Source organism: Diadema antillarum, unplaced genomic scaffold, assembly GCF_040938485.1.
Source record: "Diadema antillarum isolate AM-2024a unplaced genomic scaffold, OU_Dant_1.0 seq00001876_RagTag, whole genome shotgun sequence".
Classification (NCBI taxonomy): domain Eukaryota; kingdom Metazoa; phylum Echinodermata; class Echinoidea; order Diadematoida; family Diadematidae; genus Diadema; species Diadema antillarum.
Window position 1 is genome coordinate 179,544 of NW_027272544.1, and position 27,185 is coordinate 206,728.

The 27,185-nt window shown below is 38.2% G+C and overlaps 2 protein-coding genes across 2 annotated transcripts; one reads left to right on the forward strand and one right to left on the reverse strand.

The window, feature by feature from the left end:
- Positions 1 to 4,346: 4,346 nt before the first annotated feature.
- On the reverse strand, positions 4,347 to 13,240 carry LOC139712928 (uncharacterized). The gene is made up of 4 exons (XM_071624709.1): positions 12,899 to 13,240; positions 10,474 to 10,514; positions 4,991 to 5,299; positions 4,347 to 4,375 (listed from the first exon to the last, which is right to left on the reverse strand). Exons 1-4 carry the CDS (start codon positions 13,234 to 13,236, stop codon positions 4,347 to 4,349), a joined length of 717 nt encoding a protein of 238 aa, XP_071480810.1. The 5' UTR covers positions 13,237 to 13,240.
- Positions 13,241 to 20,330: 7,090 nt separating this feature from the next.
- LOC139712929 (uncharacterized) lies at positions 20,331 to 21,185 on the forward strand. The gene is made up of 2 exons (XM_071624710.1): positions 20,331 to 20,698; positions 21,179 to 21,185. Exons 1-2 carry the CDS (start codon positions 20,331 to 20,333, stop codon positions 21,183 to 21,185), a joined length of 375 nt encoding a protein of 124 aa, XP_071480811.1.
- The last annotated feature ends 6,000 nt before the right edge of the window (positions 21,186 to 27,185 follow it).

Consider the following 27,185-nt stretch of genomic DNA (forward strand, 5'->3'; position numbering starts at 1 on the left):
AAATTGGTTTTGACACGGCTGAGATAGCCAAAGATGAGAGATTCTAATAAAGAGAGATTCTAATAAAGTGAGGGACCCACACTTTATTACGATCGCTTTGTTTTACTTTGTTTTTGGATATTTCACCAATTCCAAACCCGATTTTCATCAAATAAACTTTGAATTCCTTTTAAAATGGTATGCTCTATACTAAATAATAAGTATTTTCTTGATATATCGTAAAAAGTTAAAGGGGATGGGTAGTAACCAATCAGTTGAAATGAGTGGGAATGCTGGGGGATGATCGTTCCAATGCATGTGGGATTCATTTGAGAGAACATTATATATCTATTGTGGTGTGAAAATTATTTGCTTCCGAATAGTCTCATATTCAAGTAATGTGCAATTCAATGTTTCCTGGTTAGCATGCCTGTACAGTGACGGGTTATTAAACTGTCTCGTGCAACACCATAAACAGAACATAACGAACACAGCATAATCTGTATAGCGCAATTTTCTTTTCTGTTGTTTAATATCTAACATAAGATTGCTTCCATATTCAGTTTACATTTGTGGTACTGTGTAGATAAAGGCAACTACCTCAGCTTGTTAAAGGGATCGTACAGCTTTGGTTGAGACTTAATTTTAGGTTTCTAACTTTTTTTGAGATAATGAGAAACCTCTTATGAAGTATGAAAGAGCATGTAATTCTATGAGGAATTCAACGTTTATTTGATGAAAATTGGTTTTGAAATGGCTGAGATAGCCAAAAAAGAGAGATTCTAATAAAGAGAGATTCTAATAAAGAGAGATTCTAATAAAGTGTGGGACCCACACTTTATTACGATCACTTTGTTTTACTTTGTTTTTGGATATTTTTTCAATGTTTCCTGGTTAGCATGCCTGTACAGAGACGGGTTATTAAACTGCACATTACTTGAATATGAGACCGTTCTGAAGCAAAACATTTTCACACGACAATAGATATATTATAATGTACTCTTAAATAAATCCCACAAGAATTGGAACAAGACCATCCCCCAGCATTCCCACTGATTTCCACTGATCAGTTACTAGCCATCCCCTTTAAAAGCCCAATTCTCATCTCCACCAAATACTGTACCGTCCCTCTAAAGTCCAAGTTTCTGCACAGCGGTATTGTTGGCCAGTCATGCGTGTCGATTGCTTTAGAAGTCTATGACAAAGGCAATATTTGATACAGCATCATGCACAGTGTCGATACCCATTGAGATCTAAACCTATACTCAATAAGCTCATGATCTATTACCGAATGTTGTATTATCCTCGCGTTCACACATGCTTTCCAAACCGACAGAGAAACAACTTCCAAAGTGGATAAAAAGGTAAGAAAAAGGTAAAAAAATTGAACCAGTATAATCGATTTTAAGTATTGTTAAATTTACAAAATGTGAACAATAGTTACGTGTATAATAAAATGTTTCCAGCATATACCGTTTACAGTTATAGTTTAATGAGAATAACAGTGATATCTCCTTGTATTTTAGGCTTTATTGCAAAAAAAAAAAAAATGATAGGATGTTTTGTGATACAGTTGACTTACACTTATGCATCAAATGTGATATCTTGAACACTTTTTTTTTTTAAATCACTACTCCCAAATGTAAACATGACCTTTAAGCATAAACGCCCACAAACAGTCACACAAACAAGTGCTGTATATTTTTTTTTTTTTTTTTGGCGGTCATTTTGCATTTAATTAAATACAAATATATGCAGAAAATGTATAATGGAAGCTTGAAAGTTACTGCTTATATGATAATTGTATTAATTGACCTAAAAAACAAAACAAAACAAAGGTTTAAACACCAGAATCTATTTTCTGCGGGTTTTATGTCCGGATATACACTTATAGCGACTTATTCCTGAGTGTACTATACTGATATACGAAGATAAGGGCTTGCACAGGCAATATGGCGGCCATTTTGTATGTAATTATATGCAAATATATGCAAAAACTATATGAAGGGATGTTCGGAAGTTGCTAAAGATAACATAGGTTTAGACACCGGAATTTACTTTCTGTGGGTTATATATCCCGAGATATAGGCATAAATAGGTTGTATGGCGGCCATTTTGAATCTATGCAAATTAGACACTGATCCACCACTCGAATTTTAGAGAACTTTTAATATGTTATTTTAATAGCTCATCCGGGTCAAATGCAAGTGGAATCGTTTCTGTTGCAATTAGTTGTGGGTTAACCCACTTTTTGTCGTATTTTGACTGGACTATTAATGACTCATTTACATGTGCTGGTTTTGTTTCTTCCTAATCTATTTAGAGTCCGCCGAGTCTACGCGGAATTGGCTTGAGTATGAAACTGTAGGAAAAAAACATGTGCAAACCTTAATATGGATTCGAATAATGAATTTTTTTTTATTTATGTTTTATTGAAAAATTATACAGAATCACAATATTTACAACAATCAACTTGATTAGAATTACGCAATCACTGAACAACATTGAGGAATTGTAAAAAAGAACAAAAAAAAAAGGCAGAACATTAAGTTACCATATACAAATCAGATCTTGTTCAAGAGCGATATTCCGAGATGGGGAAGGAGAATATAACAAACAAACAAGTAAACAAACTAATGAGTGACCAATTAGTAGTTTCATCCTCCTTTCCAACTGAAAAAGGTGTGTGCACTGCAGAGACTGGAGCCAGCCAAATCAGGGGGCGAAAAGATCCACCTCACCCAAACATAACTTGAACTTCCACACAAACTACGCCTCTCCCCCCCCCCCCCCCCTCCACACACACACCCCACACATCCTCATCCCAACACATATCCACTCACACCCCCACACACATACCCTGTACATATAAATATAGATGTAGATCATCCCACCACCCGACCCGGCACAATCCAGCCACAATGCACTCTGTAAGATGTCATGCAAACCCTACATCCGATGGTAAAGTTTAAAAACACTCATCGATTCACTGGAGGTCAGGTCAAGTCAATGCCAAAGAAGGCTACCATCTCAGAAATCGCCCCTGAAGAGCCAAAATCGACAACAAATGGCAGCGTTACTAGTACGTTTCAATGGTGCTGTATAATTACAGAACCGATGTCAGCTCTGACTATGATTTTAAAGGGTGGATACTTTATGGTCACTATGGAGTCTAAGACAAATGATAAAGGACAACAGCTGGCACATTCCTACCTGTTGCAGATTTCGAAGACATCGGAACCGACGTTACTACATTTGAGGTCGGTTTGACTGTCTTACCAGCTAAGTAATTGGAGATAAACACACACACACACACACACACATACATAGAGCAATGACAGTTTAATGTTCCATGAACGATATTAGTTTTACGCTAAATATTCACACTTCCTTGTTTAAAATACACTTAAGTACACTTAAATAAAAAAAGAATAAATTCAGTCCTACTTACCAGGAAAAAAAAATAAATTCAGTAGCTAAATTTTGTTACTTTGTCTGTCCAAATACTCTACGAAAATATCAGCATCACAAGCATTACACCTGTTCCATAGAACTGCGTTTTAACTGTTTTCCATGTTTGACGGTATAATTGTTCATTATGTTAGACCTATCTTTCTCTTATATTTTATGCACTCAACATAATCTTTTGTACGTTTTTATTTTCTCAAACTATTGCGCTTCAGTTATAATAATGGCCGCAATGTACTTACTGCCTGGAACAAAATTCCTTGTAGCTGTGGTGTTTCCAAGATAGTTTCCACTCACACAGAGATACTCCGTTTCAAAATCGGGTGTTGCCCTAGTGAAAACTGAAGCTGTTGAAACTGGAGATGGGTTGTCAGTGATGTTTTCGTAGATATAGAACATTGTGACAAATGGGTTTGGTTGGTCAGCTGACGGGATGGTGCAGGTCACAGTGAGCATCGTTGTAGCTGTGTCCTCACTGACGTCAACTGTCATGATACCACCATCAGGCGGGACTACAAGGCAACAGTATTTTGTCTATCAATTTCTGTGACATGTTTTTATCATGGTCAATCTATTCACTACCATGTTTTTAAAGATTTTCTTTCTATTACAACCATCATTATTGTCATTTGATTGGAAATTGCTGATTCGCTCATTATTGCTCTCACATGACCTTGCCTAAAAGTAAACATATCTTCTTCCCTTTCAACTATCTGTATTTACGAGATTCTAAATCATAATTCATTGGCTAATAAAGTTAGCTTTCTATTCTTAAAAAAAGTACCTGTGTACTAAGTGTGAGCGGTAATGTAACCAAAGAATACCACAACTGCATGCATTCACCATGATTTATGACAGGTATGGTACTATCTTCTGCACATTTAATCTATTTTAGTTATTTACAAAGCTGCGTTGTGTCTTGCTCTAGCTACCAGCGGCAAAGATAAGATCGAATAAAGGAAGAATGTTTTAAAATTTTTTGGGACACTTTTGACATGTAGACAGAGGAATGCATTAATCAATGAAACGCTGAATGTCTGTGTGTAGTAGTCCATGGTTTAATGATGCAAAGCACTTTAATTTCTGTTCAGCAACTTTCCAACACTTGCGTTAAGAAGCTCCAATTATGTAATGGCAACACTCGATTAAACCAAGTTTGTCACTCGTATGTGTCAGCGTGCACAGTGATGTGTGCTTTGTTTTTTCATATAATCATGTTTTGTTAAATTTTAAAGTATTTGCTAATTTCTAATATATCATAATTGGACTTTCTTTTCAGACAAGTAGAAATCATGCTTGGGCAAGCATTCTGCAACAATCTGAAAATCTGCTTGCCCAACTGGGCAAGTGGTTTAAAAAAAAAAGTTTTATAATACCCTGATAACGATGACGACTGCACATAAAGCACACTGAGGGGAAAAGTGCAGCTACAATACATAGTGTATTCCCAATTGTAGAAATCATATAGAAATCAAGTTTGAAGAAAATAAATTACATAGACAGGCAAAGGAAACTTCAATGTTAGTAGTAAGTAGTGACTTACAATGGACATTGAGAGACATGCTGTCTTGCTGGTTTAGATTGGCTAATTGATGTCCAGTGGTCTCACATCGTAGAGACTGGCCATCATTGTCCTTCGTTGGAGTAAAGGTAAACGTACTCGTTGTATCACTCAGATCTGCATTACCAGCATTTACAGCAGCTGTTGTTACTATCCCGACAGTCTGTTGTACATTACCAATATACCAGGAGATGTCTACTTCTGGTCGGCTTCCAACAGCTGTGCACACTGCTGCGATTTCTTCTCCAGCAGTTTGAGGTGAAGCCAATGTCAATTCCGTTGTTGATCTTTCTGTTACAAAAATCAAGGATAGGAAAAAAGAATAAAATCATCGGATAAACTTTTCAATATTGTAGGTACACTCCACTGAGGAAAAAAAAATACGGTAATAATAAAACCCCATTCCATCGAAAAATAAAAGTATGTGTTTATTCCTCTGCGAGTCGCACATGAGTGTGATGCACAGTGTGGAGTATACTGCTCTGCCTATTAATATCTCTTCACAGCAACATTAATATTCTCTCTTTTTTTTCTGGAGCTCACACAATGGAATAGCCTTACGGCATTTCACTCAACATCATAGTTGTTTGCTACCAGAATTATAGCATATTTTGAAAATTGTACAAGGTGCAATGTATTCCAACAGGTAAGTTTTTTCTGCTACTTTGTATCTAACCAAAGCAAGCCCGTTTTCTGTTTGTTTTTGCCATATTTTTGATGCTAAAATAATCGGGGGGCGATAACTCCCCCCCCCCCCCCCAAATCCTGGAAATATGCGGCACGATGCTGACGTAGTTTGGCACACGCAAAACCAACATAATCTACAAGATTGCACATATAACATCTTCCTTTTTTATGATCAATTTGTAAATTCTAGCTTTACATCCTATTTTTATAGCTTGTTTATTAAACACTAAAGCACATACTTTCTGGATCGTATCTGTTTTAACAATAATTGCACATCATTAAACTTCCTTACATCATTCAAGTTCTTAATCTGCATATTTCTTTTTTTTACAGAATTTCTTTATATTTCTTTGTTTTTCATTTTTTCTATTTCTTTTCAATAGAAATTATTACCACTTTTCTGCCACATATAGCATAAAATTAATCATTCAAAGTGATTTAGTTATAGTCAGGTTCTTATGAGTTTGTGATATACAATGTAGCACTATTTTCCACAGGAGATGTACACAAAATCAGGGGCGTCACCAGCTTTTTTTTAAGGGGGGTGCGTTTTGACACTAAATGTTTACGTGATTTTTGGACAGACATTATTTGTGAATAGAGGAAGCTCTCAATCCCTAGACTTTTACTGTTTTTTGAGGGAAACCAAGCGGGGAAAGGGCACCGGCGTAGCTAGGATTTCATCTTGGGGGGAGGGGGGGGGGGGGGGTAGTATGCGAGGGAGCGAGCAAGGGTGGGGGGAGGGTGTGGAAGTGCCGGAGGGGGTTGCACCCCCTATAAATGGACTATGGAATGACTGTGTGAAACGACAAATTACTGGCAGCGGTATCAGGAGAATGGCATAACGACTACATGCGAGCGAGGGGAGCAAGCGAGCTTGAAAATTTTGACATTTTACAGTCCAAAAACTGCCGTTTGTAGCCATATTTTTTTGCTTTGTAAATTAAGGGAGGGGGCGCACCGGGCGCAACTGCTGGCAGTTACTGGCAGCAACATCAGGTGAATGGCATAATAATTAAATGCGAGCGAGCAAAGAGAGCGAGCTTGGAAATTTTGACATTTTACAGTCCAAAAACTGCCGTTTGTAGCCATATTTATTTGCTTTGGAAATTGAGGGGGGGGGGGGTGCACCGGGCGGAACTGCTGGCAAGTACTGGCAGCAACATCAGGTGAATGGCATAGCAATTAAATGCGAGCGAGCGAAGAGAGCGAGCTTGAAAATTTTGACATTTTACAGTCCCAAAAGTGCCATTTGGAGACATATTTTTTCGCTTTGGAAATAAAGGAGGGGTGGAGGGCGCAACGGGCGCAACTGCCGGTAATTACTGGCAGCAACGTCAGGAGAATTGCATAACAATTAAATGCGAGCGAGCTTGAAAATTTTAACATTTTACAGTCCCAAAACTGCCATTTGTAGCCATATATTTTTTTTTTTTTTGCTTTGGAAATTAAGGGGGGGGGGAGGCGCACCGGGCGCAACTGCCGGCAATTACTGGCAGCAACATCAGGTGAATGGCATAGCAATTAAATGCGAGCGAGCGAAGAGAGCGAGCTTGAAAATTTTGACATTTTACAGTCCCAAAACTGCCATTTGGAGCCATATTTTTTCGCTTTGGAAATAAAGGAGGGGTGGGGGCGCAACGGGCGCAACTGCCGGTAATTACTGGCATCAACATCAGGAGAATTGCATAACAATTAAATGCGAGCGAGCGAGCGAGCTTGAAAAGTTTTCTTTTTACAGTCCCAAAACTGCCGTTCTTAGCCATATTTTTTCGCTTTGGAAATTAAAGGGAGAGGGGCACTGGGTGGAACTGCTGGCAATTACTGGCAGCAACATCAGGTGAATTGCATAACAATTAATGCGAGCGAGCGAAGAGAGCGAGCTTGAAAATTTTACATTTTACAGTCCCCAAAGTGCCGTTTGTAGCTATATTTTTTCACTTTGGAAATTAATGGGGGCGCACCAGGCGCAACTGCCGGCAATTGCTGGCAGCAACTTCAAGAGAATGGCATTACGACTAAATGCGAGGGAGAGGAGCGAGCGAGCTTGAAAATTTTGACATTTTACTGTCCAAAAACTGCCGTTTGCAGCTATTTTCCTTTTTTTTTTTTTGCTTTGGAAATTAAGGGGGGGGGGACGCCCGGTGCACCCCTCCCCTGGATCCGCCACTGGTAGTCAAGGGTGTGGGTTTATGTTCATGACTGGGGGAGGTATGACCAGCGAGGTGACGTCGAAGTGACCAAGCGGGGAAAGGATGTCCAAAATCTGCACTTTAGAGTATCCCTAAACTAATTGTGCATGTTTGTTTGTGTGTGTGTATTATATACATGGAAAAGTTAGGAATTAGCCCAGGTCAAGTCTTTTTATTGGCAATGCAAGACATTTTTATATAGACTAGTATTTAAAGGAACACTGCAAAATCAACGATCTAGCTTTGATATAACGAAGTTTAAGGTACAAAGGTGTACATTCTACATCACATTGCGCAACATTGTAGCGACTCTTCGTTCGGATGTACTGAGTACACTGCGCACATCCTGCTTATATGCAGAATGCCAACCAGGAATCACAATCTTTTGTCGGGGCCAGGCTTTTTGAACAATGTTTCACACTATATACCTATCTAGTTATGGTTAAAAGAAATCATAGAAAAATATCTTATTTCTGGATCACCCTTTCATTCAAAAGCAGTCTACTAACACTTGAACTACTATTTCGGTATTTTTTTTTTTTTTTAAACCAGCGGATTGGGAGGGGCGCACCCCCCCCCCCCCTCCGTAGTTACGCCACTGCTTTTGGGTGAAATAATTGGACAGATTTCTTGAATTCTAACAAAAAAGCAAGAAAATCTTTTCATCGCGGGAAATTATGATTATGTGGGGTGGGGCAAATGGTGCGCTTGCCTTCCAATGTTTTTATGGGGGGCAACATTTTTGTTTTCTTTCAAAAGCAAGAAAATCTTCTAATTTCGGGAATTATTAATATGGGGGGGGGGGGACAAAACTAAAATATGCTTGCCCCTTCATTTTTTTTTATGAGGCTAAGGCTCGCTCTTGGGCTGGCAATATGGATTGGTCAGAAGTAACGTACATAGACCCTACATTCACGTACTTGTAAGTAGCACACGTATACATGCAAACGTGTATAAGTGCTCCGTATGGTACGGATGTACAATACGGTCGATAAATAGTAAACATTGTAGAATACTAATAGATATGTATAAAATCAGTGCTGCCAGAACCAGGGGTGCGATTTTTGTGTGTGTGTGTGTGTGTGTGTGTGTGTGTGTGTGTCCCTGGTGCAAAAAAAAACAATAGAAAAGAATAATTATTTAGCGTCCGGCGTTGAAGTCGCTCGCAGACTGATTTTTTTTTTTTTTTTTTTTTTTTTTTTTAAGGTTCTGGAGGGGGGTGCGTTCGCACCCAACGCACCCCCCCTGGTGACGCCCATGCAAAATCTAAAACTTGTGGCTGTTTTGGGGTGACATGCTGTTACAAACATGCATAACATGTGCAGACGTTGCAAATTTTGTCTCAAAAGTTGCCAAGACTTTACAGAGATAAGTAAGAAGTAAAGATTCTGCCAACAACCCCCCTCCCTTTTATGGTTTTGTAACAATATAAATGTGTGATGGTCAGCTGGTGATTATATTGCTCACGGAAACAAAGTGCACTGCATGCATTCACTCATTTCAAATCATGATTAGAACATTGGTGAACATTTATTTTTTAACCTTCAATGGGTACAGATGCTCAAGATTCCCAATATTTTTTTTCCTCTCTCTCTTCTGGGTCCGCAGAAGAGGTATTGTGAAAGTGGAAATTTTTGAGCATTTTGCGCTACCAGAAACCAGCACGGAAATAAAAACACATAACGACTTTCTGTGTAATATGTTACCTTGCATCACAAAACCAACAAAAAGTTGCATCACTTGATTTTACATGATGACTAAAAATAGGTGAAACGGGTCAACTTTGTCAATCCTGAGTTTTCATATTTTCTGAAAGAGGTATTTTTCTTCTACGTTGTTATCAAGTTTGGGATCATAAAACAATGGGAAAGCTTGTTTATATCTTTTTCTGAATTTTTTTTATTTTATTTTTTAGAATAGTGTAATTGGGCATGTCTCAGAGGACCCTTTCTTTTTCTTAAAAATCCTTAACACACTTTGCACTTTTAACTCTGATAACTTTTGAAAGGATAACGCTGCTGCTTTGAATATGGGTATTACTCATGGACAGAATGTGCTAATGTATTTATGTGATAATAAATACAAAACTCAACTGCAGGACTTACGAGAATAGCTCTTCATTACATGCAGTTGCGTGATAATTTAATTTGACTCGATTGTATCAGTAATGAATTTAGAAGCAGAAACGACTACATGGATGATGGGAACAAGAATGATGACAACTAGAACTATCACTGAAGGGGTAATTCCCCCACTTCAGCAGTTCAGACTCCTATGAAAGAGAATAGAACAAGAATTTGATATCAAAACGTTCTGTTTGTTTGTTTGTTTGTTTGTTTGTTTTTGTGTGTGTGTGTGTAGTACTGCGTGAGTACAGCGTAACTTGTAAGTTTGATCAGGTCTGCTGTGCTCTTTCTTGTACATCCCAAGTCTCTGTAGAAATCCTCAAATGTCACTTAAGGATTTGGGAAGATTTTGGTTTCCATGGCAATGCTTTCTCTGACAAGCACAAACCAGAGACCCGCGGGTCTCGCGCTCACCTGAGTATCGCAAGTTCACCTTCCATGCCTTCTAGTAGACTCTTACCTGAGAATGTTGGAAACTTGTCATGGGGGTAGCTTTGAGAGCTGGGGGCATGGTGTCCATTTGCATATTCCATCACACTGGTAAAATATCTGCCAAGTACACTGTAATTTATATAATGTTGGACTATGCAGTCAAAAAAAAAAAAACAACGTTGGACTACGCAGTTTGAAAAAAAAAAAGTGGACATAAAGCTCTATCACTTCTGGTTCTAGAGAAGAAGAATTGTAGATATTTCTTATTGTTGGGAAGGGGGTATTGGGCCCCCTAGGCAGCTAGGGGATCGTGGTGCCCTGTTGAATAAATTGAGATCTTAATCCCCTGGCACGCTACATTTGGTGATTATTCATCATTATTCGTCAAAGGGTTTTCAAGAAGAATATGAAAATTTACAATTTGGTCCCAATCTAGGCCCCCTGGGGCCTTCTAGGTGGGGCATGGTGCCCATATGATGAGAATGAGATTCTATCCCCCAAGGGATGCTACCTACAAAGTTTGGTGAATATCCATCATGGAATTTTCAAGGAAAAGATGAATAATGTACAATAGGGCCCCATTAGGACCCCTCCCCACCCCCTCCATTTGGACCCATTCCGTCCAAATCGCCTGGGTTCCGGAGGGGGGAGGGGGGCAACCCTTATTCTGCTATGAACGAACTTGAAACAACAGTCATCAATAAACTGACTTATTGTATCAACTCGGCGCAATCACTTCTTGTTCAATAGAAAATCTTCAAAGATTCCTAAATTGGGGATGAGTTGGGCCCCCTGGGGGACCCCCCAGATGAGGCATGGTGCTCATTTGATGGCATTGACATTCTACCCCCCTAGGAATGCTACCTGCCAAGTTTGGTGAAAATTCATCATGGGGTTCTCAAGAAAAAGATGAAAATTTACAATTGGCCCCAATCTAGGCCCCCTGGGGCCTTCTAGGTGGGGCGTTGTGCCCATATGATGGGAATGAGATTCTATCCCCCTAGGGATGCTAACTATACCAAGTTTGGTGAATATTTATCATGGAATTTTCAAGGAAAAGCTGAAAATGTACAATTTGGGCCCCATTAGGACCCCTCCCCACCCCTCCTCTGGGTCCCAAGGAAGGCACCCCTGATTCGGCCATGAACAAACTTGAAACTACAATTATCATTGTTCCAACTCAAAGTATTAACTTAGCTCTATCACTTCTGGTTCTCGAGAAGAAGATTTTTAAAGATTCCTTAATTTTTATTTGTTTATTTATTTATCTATTTTTTATTTCTTATTTTTTGTTTGTTTATTTATTTTATTTTTAGTTTGTTTTATTTTATTTTATTTTATTTTATTTTATTTTATTTCATTTATTTATTTATTTTTTATTTATTTATTTATTTTATTTATTTATTTATTTTTTTTTTTTTGGGGGGGGGGGGGTTGGGCCCCTCTGGGTGGCGCATGGTGCCCATTTGAACAAATTGAGATCCTATCCCCCTAGGGATGCTACCTGCCAAGTTTGGTAAAAATCTGTCATGGGGTTCTCAAGAAGAAGATGAAAATGTAAAAAGTTAACGCACGACGGACGACGCACGACGGACGCCGGACGAAGAGCGATCGCAATAGCTCACTTGAGCCTTTGGCTAAAAAAATGATCTACACCTCAACTTCATCATGTGCACCAAATCTGATTCCAGTTGCCTCAAAATTGTGAGGGTAAAGTAGTTCACTCCACAAGATTTTCAAGAAAATAATATGCCATACCATGTGGCAATGCTTTGTCGCATGCAAACACATAATATTTCTTGCATAAACTCCACCTACAGATCGTTATAAATTTGAAATTGCTGAAATACTGTAGAAGTAGTTCGCTCCAAGAGGTTTTAGGAAAACTGTGGTTACCATGGCAACATTATTTCTGACAAACAAACAAATAATATCGTGCACATCTACATCTCAATGTCATCATGTTCAATTTCAATTGCTTAAAAATTGTGAAAGTAGTTTACTCCACCAGATTTTCACGAAAATAATATGGCATTTCAATGGCATCACCTTGTCGGGGTTCAAACACAGAGTTGCTTGCCTATTTACACATGTATGTAGATCAAGTACATACCAAATTTGAAATACATTGATTAAATATTGTGGAAGAAGTTCGCTCCATAAACTTTTAGGAAAATTGTGGTTACCATGGCAACACTTTCTCTGACAAACACAAAAAACTTGGCACATCTACACAGTCCTATCAACTGTTATCCTGTACCCTATACATTAGTTTCATCACATTTGCTTCAAAACTACAAAACGAGTTCGCGACGAAACATTTGCAACGGACCGTCAACCGCCATACCGCCTGACCGACCAAACGCTGTTTCCTACAGTGACCATGAGACTACCATCAAGTGAAGGACATTGGTCAGAATATCCAGGTATTGTCGAATACAAGTCTTACTGACACTTCCAACTCACGCTCAACAGACACTTCTGCTGCTGGTTCAGAATTTGTTGCTATTGAAGCCTCGCACTGGTAACTCCCCTCCTCTGCAATCTGTGTATCAGCGATTCTCAGTGTAGATGATGTTTGATCCTCTTCTACTGTAAAGTTAGCATACTTTGATGAAGGAGAAAACCGGCTCCCTGCAGTAAATATAATGGCAGGAGGGGACACTGACATATCACTCCAAACGAAACTTGCTGTCCCTCCAGTAACAGAACATGTCAGGACTGTGTCAGCTCCGATCTCCACTACCACCGATGATGGTCCATTAAGCGTTTGGCAGTGTGCTACTGTCATTAACTGTAAGTACAGAGGAAAAAAAAAATGATAATGTGAATGTTTTGTAGGCGCTGGTAATAGTTGTAGAAAATCATTTCATATTCAGGCAGCTAAACACAAACAAACCAAACAAAAACAGAAACAAACACACACACACACACACACACACACACACACACAAATGTGGGCACATTAACTTGTTCATCTTCAATAATTTACATCTTGAAACTTACGCCGTGAAGAATCATCGTTGCAACAGGAACATAATTGAATGGATATCTCGTCATTGCTGTATTCTGTATAGGGTGGTAAAAAAAGATAATAATGGTAGTGCCAAACAAACGAGCACTGGAAGCGACTCGAAATCATAAAAGCTAGATTGTTTGGTATTCTAGTTGTATATCGGGCGATGTTTAAATGGTGTGTCTATGTAAGGTACATTATTAAATAAAGAGAAAATACAGCTTAACATATTCCTTCCGGAAATCAATGGATTTAGGTAACATGACAATGCAAACTTAGCGTGTAGAGCTTATTTAATACCGAAGAGTAATCCCCCTATTAAAAAGGGGGAAATTTCAACATTCTTCATTTATTTGTTTGTATATACCAGCATCTTTACATTCTGCTTGCGGAAATCATAACTGGACTTGAAATATGGAGTCACCCCAATGACGATACTTTGGATTAATGCAAGTTTCTGTACCTTATATTTGTCCAGAATCCTTGTCTTAATTTATTTCATTTTTATCTGTTTATTTATTTATTCATTAATTGCTATTTCAAAACTTGTCATAGCGCTGGGGTCGCGGAAACGCACGAGGGGCATTGACTCAAACCCAAACTCAAACTCAAAGATGTCTCGCGGCCCATGAATTTGCATGGAAGTAGGTCCTATGCAACATAAGGATGTGACAATACTGCTTTATGGCTAATGCAAATTACAGGTAACGGACTATGGATCCAACGTAGAGAGGAACAACAAATTAGGTATAATACTGTGTAGAGAATCGCTACCATAGTCTAAAAGAAGTCAGGCATCATCGATTTTCTTCTCCTTAAAGCAAAGTTAGATGGGAATAAATCCATACCTGTTATGAACGAAATTGTTATTTGTACACTCCACTGGGTATGGGGGCTTTCAGAGTGGCGCTGCTTCAATTGTGTAGTATAGGTGGAGCAACCAACACAGAGACTGTAAGGTCCAGTAAGCTGCACACAGTTATATATTGTTGTTGGTACAAAGTTATCGTAAATCTCTGAAGACATATAAATCGCCCTCTCGTGACGACGAGAAGATATAGTGCCTATTCTCTGTCCAGGAAGGTTAGGAAAGAGAAACGAAATATTTTAATGCATTAAATGAAATGAAAAATGATACCACTTCCTTTCCTGTAATGGGGAAAATAGGTTTCTGCACAAAAACTGGATTTCCTCGTTTCCCCATAATGTTATTTCATTAGTTTATACCTTTCACATGAACGCTGGTGAAAGTTTCAATTTTTGATTTTTGTATCTGTTCATGTATGTTACTGAGGCAATATACAAGTAGAATAAAAGAATATATCTGAAGAACTGATGAAAAACGTAGAACCTATACGCAAAGGTAAACCGTCCCTTTTTGACAAATCGAACCTGTGAAAACACACACCATTTTGAAATAAAAATAACCATATATAGACATATACATATATAATATATATACATATATACATGATATATATAAGATTCTTTAAATGTTGCTGTTATATATCCAAAGTCAGTCTTTTTTAAACAAATAGTTACTAAATGTTTGTACTTTTGTCCATTGCATTATCATTTGTTTTTTGTTTTTTCATTTGTCTCATTTTATTTTTCTAATGAGCAGTAAGGGTTGCTTACGTTTGAGAGTTTGTTCCTTTTTTAGGAGACTGAAATATAAATGCTAAGCTTTTTTAGATAAAGCCCCCCCCCCCTCCGTTCCCAGGGACCTATTTGATTACTTATCAGTTCAGTTCAGTTCAGTTTTTATTTCTGCATTTCAAAATCAATACAAATCAACAAATCAACAAAATACTTACATAGTCATTTACACAGCTAATATTCGTAACGTTTGGATCTTACATACATTTTCTGTTTTTTTTTTTCCGAGAACGAATATCATAAATGAAAGGAAGCAATAGGAAATGATAAAAATGAAATGCAGGGGACCATCATCATAAGCTAAGCTTGACGAGGAAGATGGCCCCAGGTAAAGAGATACATAAAGAAAATCTTGCCACTCACTGAGTGGGAAGTAATTGTGCGAAGGACGTGCGGTGCAGTGCGGTGTGCATTGTGTTGGGATGAATCTTGGTTTATACGTTGAGTGTTATTTTGTGTATCAGTGTGATGAGGTGAATGTTACTTCAGTTATGGCCGTGAACTCATTGTTTAGGGTGTTTGTTGACCAGGTGGTATGAATATTTATGTGTCAGAAGTATACTGGATTATGAGGGTGTTTTTTAGTTCTCGTTTGAAAATGTTAAACGACGTACATTGTTTTAAATTAGGGGGTAAAGAATTCCAAATATCTGGTCCATTATGTTTTAATGGTTTTTGAGCTAAAATGATTCTGGGGTTTTCGAGATGGTAATCGGACGACTGACGTGTTGGATATGAATGAACGGTGGAATTTGGAGTGAAGAAGCCATCAGAATTTTTTGGAAGGCAATTAAATGTATATTTATACATAAAAACAGCAGTTTGAAAGGTGTGAAGATCCTCAATTTTCTATGTTTTTAGTTGATGAAATAGGGGATTGGATGGGGATAAGTAACGGGAATTGGTAATCAAACGTACAGCACGTTTTTGGAGGGTAAGAATTGGATTAATTTTAGTTGAGCCACAGTTTCCCCAAACGATATTGCAGTATGTGATATGTGGTATGATCAATGCATTATATAGAATAGTCAGGGAATTTTGAGAAATGAAGTTTTTCAGTCGATATAAAATTCCTACAGTTCTTGAGACAGACGTGTGGATATTATGAATGTGATCGTTCCATGTTAAACTTGAATCAATTGTGATTCCTAAAAATTTAGATCTTACTTCAGTTAAGGATAATCCATCAATATTAATATTATAACTGCTGTTAATGTTCTGTGAAGTCGTAGGTTTGAAACGTATAAAATTTGTTTCAGAGACATCAAGGGATAATTTATTACATATAAACCATTGGGAGACTTTGTCTATTTCCGTGTTCAGAGTATTAAACAGTGTTTCGAGGTTCTCATGGGAGTAAAAATTATTAGTATCATCCGCAAAAAGTATAAATTTAAGAGTTTTTGATGTATTTATCATATCATTGATATATTATTATCTAATACAGCGTTGATGAAAGTGGGTCATCTGATTTTGTAACAATTCACGAGTTCACCTAAAAAAAGAAAGAAAAAAAGATGGAGGAAAATGTGTTCATACAATTCAAACATAATATGTTGCGGTTATAGTGTTGTACGATGTTTTGTCGGAAATGAAAAACAAAAGAGAATAAATGAAGTGAAAACTGTGAAAAAATACATTATGTATTATAATACAATACAGTTATATTAAAATTATGTGCGAGGAAGAGTTCATAGCATCGGCAGCTGCTGTAGCAGACTTTTAAGTCACTGTAATCTAACTATAGACGATTTTATATCTTTCTCTTTTTTGTGTATGTATTCTTATTTCATTATGTTTAGGGAACACAGTTCTCACTTTACCTATGTTTGTCTCTGGAAATGTTTCTGCCTCTCTCTCCCCCTCCTCTTTATATTTGAAATGTTCCGATCAGAACATTAACTTTCACAGAAACCTCTAATGTTTAAAAATAAGGGCAGATTTGATCTAAATTTGACATGCAATGGTGGCCAGTTCCGATTGTTCTCTATATACCCTGTCAAGCTTGAGCATGAATGCTTCAGTAATCCTTTTTGGTGTTTTTTTTTTGTGTGTGTGTCTTGTTTTTGAGCGCTAAGCAGTGATAATGCCCAGCTGTCATTGGGCAATGTTGCTTTAACATTGTACATTTCATGAGGTGCTCGAGTATAATTACATGACTGCATATTTTCACAGTGGCCATAATAGTCACCTGCTATTTGTGCCGGTTTTGTATAGAGTCGGTATTCACTGGCATGTGCCATCGTGGTACGTGTTTTGATGATATAGAAATCTATTTGGATTTGCACACTGTCCAAAGTCCCTAGCACTGAAGGGGTTCATCAAATACACCCATCACTTAGTGTCAATTGCTCCCATAGTTTGTGAACGCTCAATTTTAAAGAAATATCTTAGGGTGTTTTCTCCCTCTCTTTAAAGTGTAATGCCCCAGTCACATAGACATCCCGGATTACCCCGGACCACCCCGATCTGATCCGAGGAGAGATCCGTGTTGACGCCGGGAGGCCAACACGGCAACTTTTGGAGGTCAAAAACATCCGGCGTCATCCGGGGATTGCCGTGTTGGCAGAGCAATCCGGGGTAGCCCGTGTGGCTGCCGTGCAGCTGCCGTGTTGATCCGTGTAGATGCCGTATTTGTCCGTGTAGATGCCGCGCTCTTCCGGCCTTATCCGTGTAGCTGTCGTGTTGATACCGTGTGTACAGTCATACCAAAATCCCGGATCTCCCCGGACGTCCCCGGATCTCCCTGGATCACCGTGTAGATCCTTGAACATCCGTGTTTATATGTGACTGGGGCATTATGATATTCAATATCTCCTCAAATTTCGAAAGCCCTGCAAAACCTTGATTAATATTTGTATGTATATAGGTAAGAATGCCATGATTTTCCCGAAATATGCAGACCTGAACTAGATTGACATTTTGAAGTGGCAGGTGACCAGGATCTTCCTGAGGTGGATGAAGTGAACCTTGCTGACTCTTGTTTTCCTTCTAGCCCGTATTGTAGTGATTATGCTCAAGATTCACTCATGTCAAGGTGTTTTTCATGTCATGAATTCAATGAGGTACTGTAGTATAATGCACTTTCAGTCGTCTTTTCACGTTATTTATATAATGAATTACTCAAGTAAAATATACATATTTTTCAGTACCGGGTCACTGCTGTCTCCAGCTGTTGTTTGCGCAATCTGTGCCCGATAGCGGTTTCATCGCTACACATGCCGTGGTATGTGTATTCAATGATACAGAAATTGATTTAGATTTAGTAATATTCATTAAGGTGGACTGGTACACCATGGTCTACTCGGGAAACAGAAAGGCACATATAAATCGAGTCGGGATATTGATGTCAAACGAGATTGCGTCTGTAATGGCCGGACTCTACGCCGTTTCAGAAAGGGTGATCGTCTTGAAAGTGAACTCCAAGCCATTCAACTGTAATATCATCCAGCTTTATGCACCTACCAGCGCGTGTACAGAAGATGAAATCGAAGAATTCTACGAAAGTGTCGAGGAGGCATATCGGCAGTGCAAGCCAGGTGAACTAAATATCGTCATTGGAAATATAAACGCCAAAGTTGGACATGGTAGAGATGAAACCACGTGCGAGCACGATGTGTTGGGTCCCTATGGGCTGGGAGAGAGGAACGAACGTGGTGAGCGATGGATTCAGTGGTGTATGGTACATCAACAAGTTATTAAGAACACTTGGTTCAAACAGCCGAAACGCCGCCTATACACATGGTGCGGTCCAGGAGATGGAGTGCGTAACCAAATAGATTATATCACCATCAACTGTCGTTTTCATAGCTGGATTACAGCAACGAAGACATACCCTGGGGCAGACTGCCGGAGTGATCATGTTCCAGTGATTTGCAATCTACGGTTAAAGATCAACCGGCCTGCGAAGAGGAATCCATCTCGAAAGCCAAGACGTCGATTTGATCTATTAAGAACGGACCCGGCGGTGACTGATCAATATAGAAAGCGTGTGGGAGAACTGCTGAACAAAGAGTCGACATCAGATGAGGCTGAGATATTGAACATGAGGCTGACAGAAGCTTTGGTACAAGCATCGGAAGAGGTAATACCTGAGCAGCCGAGACAGGCAAAGCAGAAATGGATGACTGTCGAAGAAAAGCAAAAAACCATGATGCTGTGTTGTACAAACAGCTGGACCGGGAAGTGCGATACGAGTGCCGAAGGGCAAAGGAGGAATTTTTGAACGCACAATGTGATCACATCCAGAAACTGGAAGAAGAGAAGAAGTATAACGACATGCACAGCTCCATCCAGAAAGTGACTGGAAAGCGGAAAAGGTCAGCTGCCGGCGGTTGCCTGCGAGATAACAGCGGTAAAATTTTGATGGAAAAAACGGCAATATCAGACAGATGGAGAGAGTACATAGGCCAATTATTCGCTGACAATAGAGGTCCGCAGCCTACATATGGGGATGACAATGCAGGAAAACGTCGGATGCTGGAATTCACCAAAGATGAGGTCAGAAATGCGATATGGAAGAGCGTCTCCGGAAAGGCTGCATGACCGGATGGTATACTGATAGAGATGCTACAAGCATCAGAAGACGAAATCCTTGACACGGTAACAGAGATGATGAACGCAGTATATCGGGAAGGACATATACCAGACGACTGGTGTAGATCAATCTTCATTGCTCTACCGAAGAAAGCAGGAACTACCAAATGTGAGGAACACCGAACCATCAGTTTGATGAGCCATCTAACCAAGATTCTTGTTCGTTTGCTAATAAACCGGATAAGAGGTCGAACATGCAATGAGATTTCACAGCAGCAATATGGATTTGTTCCAGACAGAGGAACACGGAATGCGATCTTCGTCATTAGCCGCTTGGCAGAAAGAGCTATCAAGAGAGAAGCAGCAACATCTGTATGTATGTTTTATCGACTACACGAAGGCGTTTGATAAGGTTAAACATGAAGAATTGTTCAAGACACTCGACAAGCGAGACATTGATGACGAAGATAAAAGGTTGTTGGCTGACCTGTACTGGAGGCAATCAGCTGCGGTACAGCATGATGGAGAAGTTGGTGGTTGGCAGGATATTGAGCGAGGTGTGCGACAAGGATGTGTTGGTTCGCCATACATGTTCAACTTATACACATAGTCAATTATGCGACAATTGGACGAATTACCTGGCTTTGCAATCGGAGGCAGTCAACTCACAAAACATGAGGTACGCCGATGTCACGGTGATTCCAGCTGACAGTGCAGAGAAGTTGCAGGGATTGATGGATGTTGTCTCCAGAGCAAGCGAGGAAAAGGGGCTATCGATTAACATCGCGAAATCAGTAACCATGGTCTTCAGTAAAACTGCGCAGCCACCTCGATGTTCGATAATGATAAATGGACAAGAGCTGAAGCAGGTGTCATCTTTCAATTACCTCGGTAGCCTGCTGACTTCAGACAGCCGCTCAGAACAAGAAATCAAGCGTAGAATTGGCATTGGAAAGACAGCGTTTCAGAACATGCGCAAGGTGATGACGAACCGCAAATTGTCCATCGCCACAAGGAAACGGTTCTTGAAGACATACATATGGTCAGCTATGACATACGGCGCCGAGACATGGACAGTTAATAAGCCGATGAGACACAGAATAGAAAGTTTCGAGATGTGGTGCTACAGGCGAATGTTGAAAATATCATGGACGGAAAGAAAATCAAACGCAGAAGTACTAGAAATGGTGTCGGCTGAACGTGAGCTGCTCTCCACCATCAGGAAACGCCAGATGCAGTTTTTGGGCCATGTCGTGAGGAAGAGGCAAACTGAACATCTAGTCCTGTCTGGATTTGTGAATGGGAAGAGATCACGTGGACGACAGAGACTCACTTTCCTTTCTGCAATGGCTGGATTAGTCGGCGAGAGAGGATCTACATTGCTGCATTCGTGCGACGATAGAGGGAGATGGCGGAAACATACTGCATCAGTGATCGCCAACGGGCAGTGACGTCCATGGCAGAACAGAGAGAGAGAATATTCATTATGTTTGAACATCCACTTTTTTTTTGTTCTTCTAAGGGTCTAGCAAAACCTTGAAGTGTTAAAAGTCGGTTTCTCATTTTCTTAACCTTTGTACCTTGTCATGGTGGTTAGTTTATCAACACATTTTGAAGAAACGGTCTGATATCTGTAAAGTAAAATAGAAAGATGTAGGTTTTTCACGTCCTCGTTGCACCCAATGTTTCATTTTGTCAAGTAGGGACATGTGAGCTTCACTGACTTTTCTTCCTTCTTTTCTGTGAGTAACATAGTGATCATGTTCAACTTTCATCCGTGTTATTTTCACGTTTTGAATGTACTAAGGTGCTCCAGTAAAATATGTATATTTCCAGTGGCCACTGTATACTACAGTCACCTGTCAGTTGGTTGCGCCACCTGGTGCAAAGTCAGTTCTCACAACCGACCATGCGCCGTGTTATGCGTTTTCATACGAGTTATGTCCTCCGAATTTTTTTTCTTTTTCTTTTATTTTTCGTCCTCCCCTTTTCTTTTCTTATTCGCTTTCTTCTTCGTTTTCTTCTTCATTTATTGTTGGATTTACTAAGTGATGTCAGGCTTTGTTTGACACAAGACTGCTGACTTTATCCTCTGTGATTTTTTTGATTCTCGCACATGAAGTCCACTGCATATACTATCAACATCTTCTTCTCCCGTAAACAGGATATATCTATTTTAAGGATATATATAATTGTGTATATATATATATATATATGTATATTAATATACATATACCGTACATGAAACGTCCGTATTATTTTGCCTGAACACACACACACACACACACACACACACACATATACATATATATATATATATATATATATATATATATATATATACATACGTGTATATATATATATATATATATATATATATGTATATGTTTATATATATATATATATATATATATATATATATATACACACACATACATATACCATTCATGAAACGTCCGTATTATTTCGCCTGAGTCGATATTATATATAATAGGGCCACAAACTTAACTAATATACAATAATTGTTTCTTCGGAAGAGACACATGACTCGGTGACAGCAAAAGTTTAACTCTGCTCTGCAGTTGCTTTGTAGATGCTTTGCGTAATAGTGTAAATGTATTTTTCTGAGATGGATCTTTTGTTTCATTCCAACAGTAGAGCAGTGCTATCTCTTTGTGCAAGACTACAGGAATGATTTAATTCAGAATAAGTTACGTAATTATATATAATCGTTAATCAATGTAAAGATATGTATCATAGTTTCTCTAAAGACACTTTTGTGTTGCAGTTAATCATAAGGAGTGTAAATACACATTTCGATGAGTTAAAGTTTTGATTAGAATCTGCTTCAAATCAATCATTCTCTGCCATTGGACTGAGAGAAACTTGGTTAACCTCCTCTTCGGAAAATTCTTTTGCGATCGACAGTTTTAATACATGTACGTCAATAATAGATCTACCAGGAGTGGCGGTGGCGGTGGCGGTGGCGGTGGCGTTGCATGTTATGTGTCAACTACTTTAAAATGTGTTATCCATAGCGACATCTGTGAATGGATACCACTGTCAAATCTTGTGTTTTTCTTCGTTGGAAGTCAGTATTATTTACAGACCTCCCAATTCAAATATTTTAGAATTTGTGACTTATATCTCAGATTTGATTGGTTTCAGTCTTATTTTTGCAAACGAACGCAGAGTGTCTCAATCAATGGTACTGCATCTGCCCCTTATGTTCTCAGACAAGGGGTTCCTCAGGGTTCTGTCTTAGGACCACTGTGTTTCATAATGTACACAGCTCCCTTAGAGGATGTAATTGACAAGTACGTGTGGCATATAAAATTACATATGCTGATGATACTCAGATTTATCTTTCATTGCCGAAAAGCACCAATTCTGATGTAGCAGTTGGTCAGATTGATTGGTCTCTGCAAAATGGTTTGAAATTGAATCTTGAGAAAACTGAAGTTGTGCATATAAGATTTCGTAACAAGTCCTCAACAACTTTGTCCGTCAATGTTTGCGATATTCCTGTGCTGCCAATTTCGAAGGCACTTGACCTTGGTGTCATTATCCAAGATGATGTTAGTATGAAAACTCACATCAATAACATATGCAAATCTGCAGCCATAGGTCTACACAGGATTGGAAAATTGAGACACGTTCTCAATAAAGCAACTACAGAAAAACATTCTCATGCGTTTATTATTAGTCATTTTGGATAATAATGATGGTTTGCTCATTGGAGTTCCTGACTTTCAGCTGAAAGGACTCCAACGGATACAAACTTCAGCCGCAAGGCTTGTAACACGCAAAAGGAAATTTGATCATAATAACTCCCATTCTTCGTAGTCTTCATTGGTTGCCCATAAGAGCTCGTATCATGTTGAAGATTTTGACCCTTGTATTCAAATGTTTTCATGGAAATGCCCCTGCATATCTCAGTGAACTCATCAAGTCATATCATCCTGGTCGTAATCTGCGCTCAAAATAAAAAAAATTTCCACTCTGAAATAAGTGTCAAATCTAAGACATTTGGTGATAGGGCTTTTAGAAAAATGGCACCCTCATTATGGAATAATCTCCCTCTCAGTGTTAGATACATTACAGATTTTTGATATATTCAAATCTGTGTTAAAAACTCACCTTTTTGACAACTGTTGATTATATGTTTAAATAGATAAATATGTGATAGATTTAGTTTTCATTAATTTTGTACACGCATAGAGACTATCTTATGATATTATGCGTTTTTATTATTATTTGGCAAAAACACGGTTTTTCGAAACAAGAATTGTCTTTTACATGGCGATAACAATATTGATTTGTTGCAATCTGGAAATGAAAATTCTTCGAGTTTCTCGAAACATTTCTGTCTTAATTCTTTCTGCCCCTCATTACCAAACCGACTCGGGTTACAAATCATTCTACTACTTTCGTTTTGCAATATTTTACCCCCTCCCTGACTCTTTAGATTTCATTATCAGATGTAACGGATCATTTTCCATTAAATATTCACTTCACTTTGAAAACTTTTGTATTGATTCGAAACTCTCATTTTCTTCACTCAAGCGTAGAGTCTCGCCTAAAAAGTTGGTCAGCCTTGATGCCGCTCTTGATAATGCAGATTCGTCATGAGTATATGAAAGTGATGTGTTCGTTTGTCTTTTGATAATTTTATGAAAGTTTTTATTCACTTTTTGGTTGATATTATTCCCAAACAAAAGAAAAATAGATAGCAAGAAGACTCCCAGATTACTTCGGATTTCAAAATCAATTCTTCGCTCAATCAACAGAAAACAAAACAACATTGCTTGTAATTGTAATTGTAATTGTAATTGTAATTGTTTTAATTCTTAGTTTGTCTCAAGTAGGTGAAATGGATGTTGAAGATATGCCGTTCACAGAATTTTTAAATATTGAATATTTTACTCTTTCTTATCAGACTGACTTATATTATGGACTGGATTTCCCCTTTGAGTTGGTGTTCCACAATGAGGCCTTTTTGGACCGCTGTTATTCATAACATATATCGATTATTTTTTCTTCTGTATCTGAATGATGCCACCTTTCTATTTCCTCGTAATGATGTTGATGTCCTTGCCCCAAAAGTTAATATGAATTGGAAAGAAGTGACTAATTTGGTCAGGGCTTATAAATTATCACTGAATGTTCAAAAAATGAAATATATCATTTTCAGTAACACTGTTGATGCATTGAATTATAATAATAGTTTTAGACGATTTTGATTCAGAAAGAGTACCAAACTTTAAATTTCTTGGCATTATTGTTGATAAAAAACTCTCATGTAAAACACACATCGACAATATGTATACAAAATGTTTCACGTAATATAGGTGGTTTGAATAGCTTGAAATTTTATATTCTTCAAAAGTCATATCTTTACTCCTCTTTGATATTGCTTGCTTTGAATTATGGAATTTTAGCTTGGGGCAATACTTATCAGACGCTCCTAAATAACGTGCTATTATGCTGCAAAAGAAGGCCCTTCATATCATTTGCCATTCTCCCATACGTTCACATTCACATTTATTGTTTGCCTGTAATAAGTTAAAAACCAATATTAGTTGTTTTTATTCAACTTAGATCAATGTATGTACATATATAATAACACTTTACTCATACCATAATTATCCCACTCGACGCTTAAATGAATTTCACTTACCTCTTTTTCGAACAATTTTACCTTAAAATTCACTTCTTATATTAGTCCAAATTACTGGAATTCTGTGAATCACGACATAAAAACTGCTCCTTCTTTGTACTCATTTAAAAAGAAATTGACGTTTTTATTTTCTTTTGCAAGTCTACAATCAAAACTGCTATGAATCTGATTAGTTTACAACCTTATTTTGATGCCCTCTTACAAAATATGCATTGCCGCTTACACTGTCGCCTGTATTGGCTGATTACAGTCCTGGTTGTGACTACAATTTCTTTTATACAAGCTAGCCCCGCAGTTGATATACGCTTTTAAATAGATATATTAAAAGGGAGAATTGGACGTCTGTGTGTTTGTTTGTCTGTTTGTTTGTTTTGTCATTTTCATTTTCAATTCAAACGGATTCTCCTGACCAATCTAAATATTGGAAAGAAAGCACACATACACTGTGTGTGAACTGAGAAAAGAGGCTCTGAAGTAAGGGGTCTATTGAAGCGCTTAATCTTTAGAAACCGTGCTGGCTGTGCGATGAATCGGACAACAGGATGTAACCTCCTTATAGCACAACAATAAAGGGATTATCAGTTTAAGCTGAAATTGAGCACGCGTAATAAACACATTCTGTCATTAATAAATGCCAACTTTCAAGGTAGTAGCACTATCTATTTAAATGTTATTAGAGTTGAAACTGAAGGGTGTGCAAAGGATTACAAAAAAATGAAAAGGGGCCTATGAAGACGTACCTAATCGCACTACTCAAAAAAAAAAGGGGGGGTGCAGAAAAACTGTTGAAAGCACACTTTCCTGTTCGTTTTATGACTCCAAACTTATGAATAATGTAGACGAAGGATAGCTCTTCCAGAAAGTATGAAAACTGAAGATTGACTTGGTTGACCTGTTTCACCCTTTTGAGGTCTTCTTGCAAAATCAAGGGCTGCGACTTTGTGTTCGTTTTGTGATGCACGGTCACAATTATTGTTTACTATTTTAAATCCAACCCATCGTTTGGTTTGCAGGATTTCTATCACTAAAAATAGTGAGATGTATATCAAGTTATTCTCACTGCCCAAAAACGGAAATAAATTTGAGTGGAATTGAATTGAAAAGAGAGATTACCTGATTATCCTGACACTTTTGATCTGGTTAGTTACCCTTGATATATACCATTTTTACATTACTATCATCATGGATGCTGGTGATACCTCTGTATTTTTCTAATGCTATTTTTGCTTTCTTTCCAAGAAAAAAATGAATCTAGGAAACAAAAGTGACAAAACATCAAGTTTATCTACGTACTACCAAATTTTACTGCTGTTTAATTATGCACGTGTTTCCAGTTGTGATTACCACATACTGAACACAAATGATAAGTTACTGATGAAGGTAAGAATTATACCACTAACGTGTTAAAGTGATTATTTAAGGTCTTTAGGGAAATTGCTGTTGTTTCGGTTTTTTAAGCCTTTTTTTGCCAGATATTGAACAACACTAGTAGATCTCGTCTTGGCACGATTTACCCTGGATTCTTGAACTTTTGCTTTTGGAAACGTTCAGTTCCAATTCGAGGTTTGCTCTCATTTTGCTGGAACGCTTTGGAAATGGAGACTCAGCCGAAACATGCAGCTGTTCAAGAATTCAACACCGTTGCGATACCGACACGTCTTTCGTGTTTTTGCCTTCTTTTTCCTGTGGCAGAATGGAGAGATATCATTATGTATCATATTCATGATATATGGTAGGAGTATGATAAAGAAAGATGTGTAATATATATCTGGAAAAAGTTTTTACTGAGAAACGAAGTTTAAAGGTTGAAACAGTCCACCAAAGTGTTTGATTTTACAAAGCTATGCTG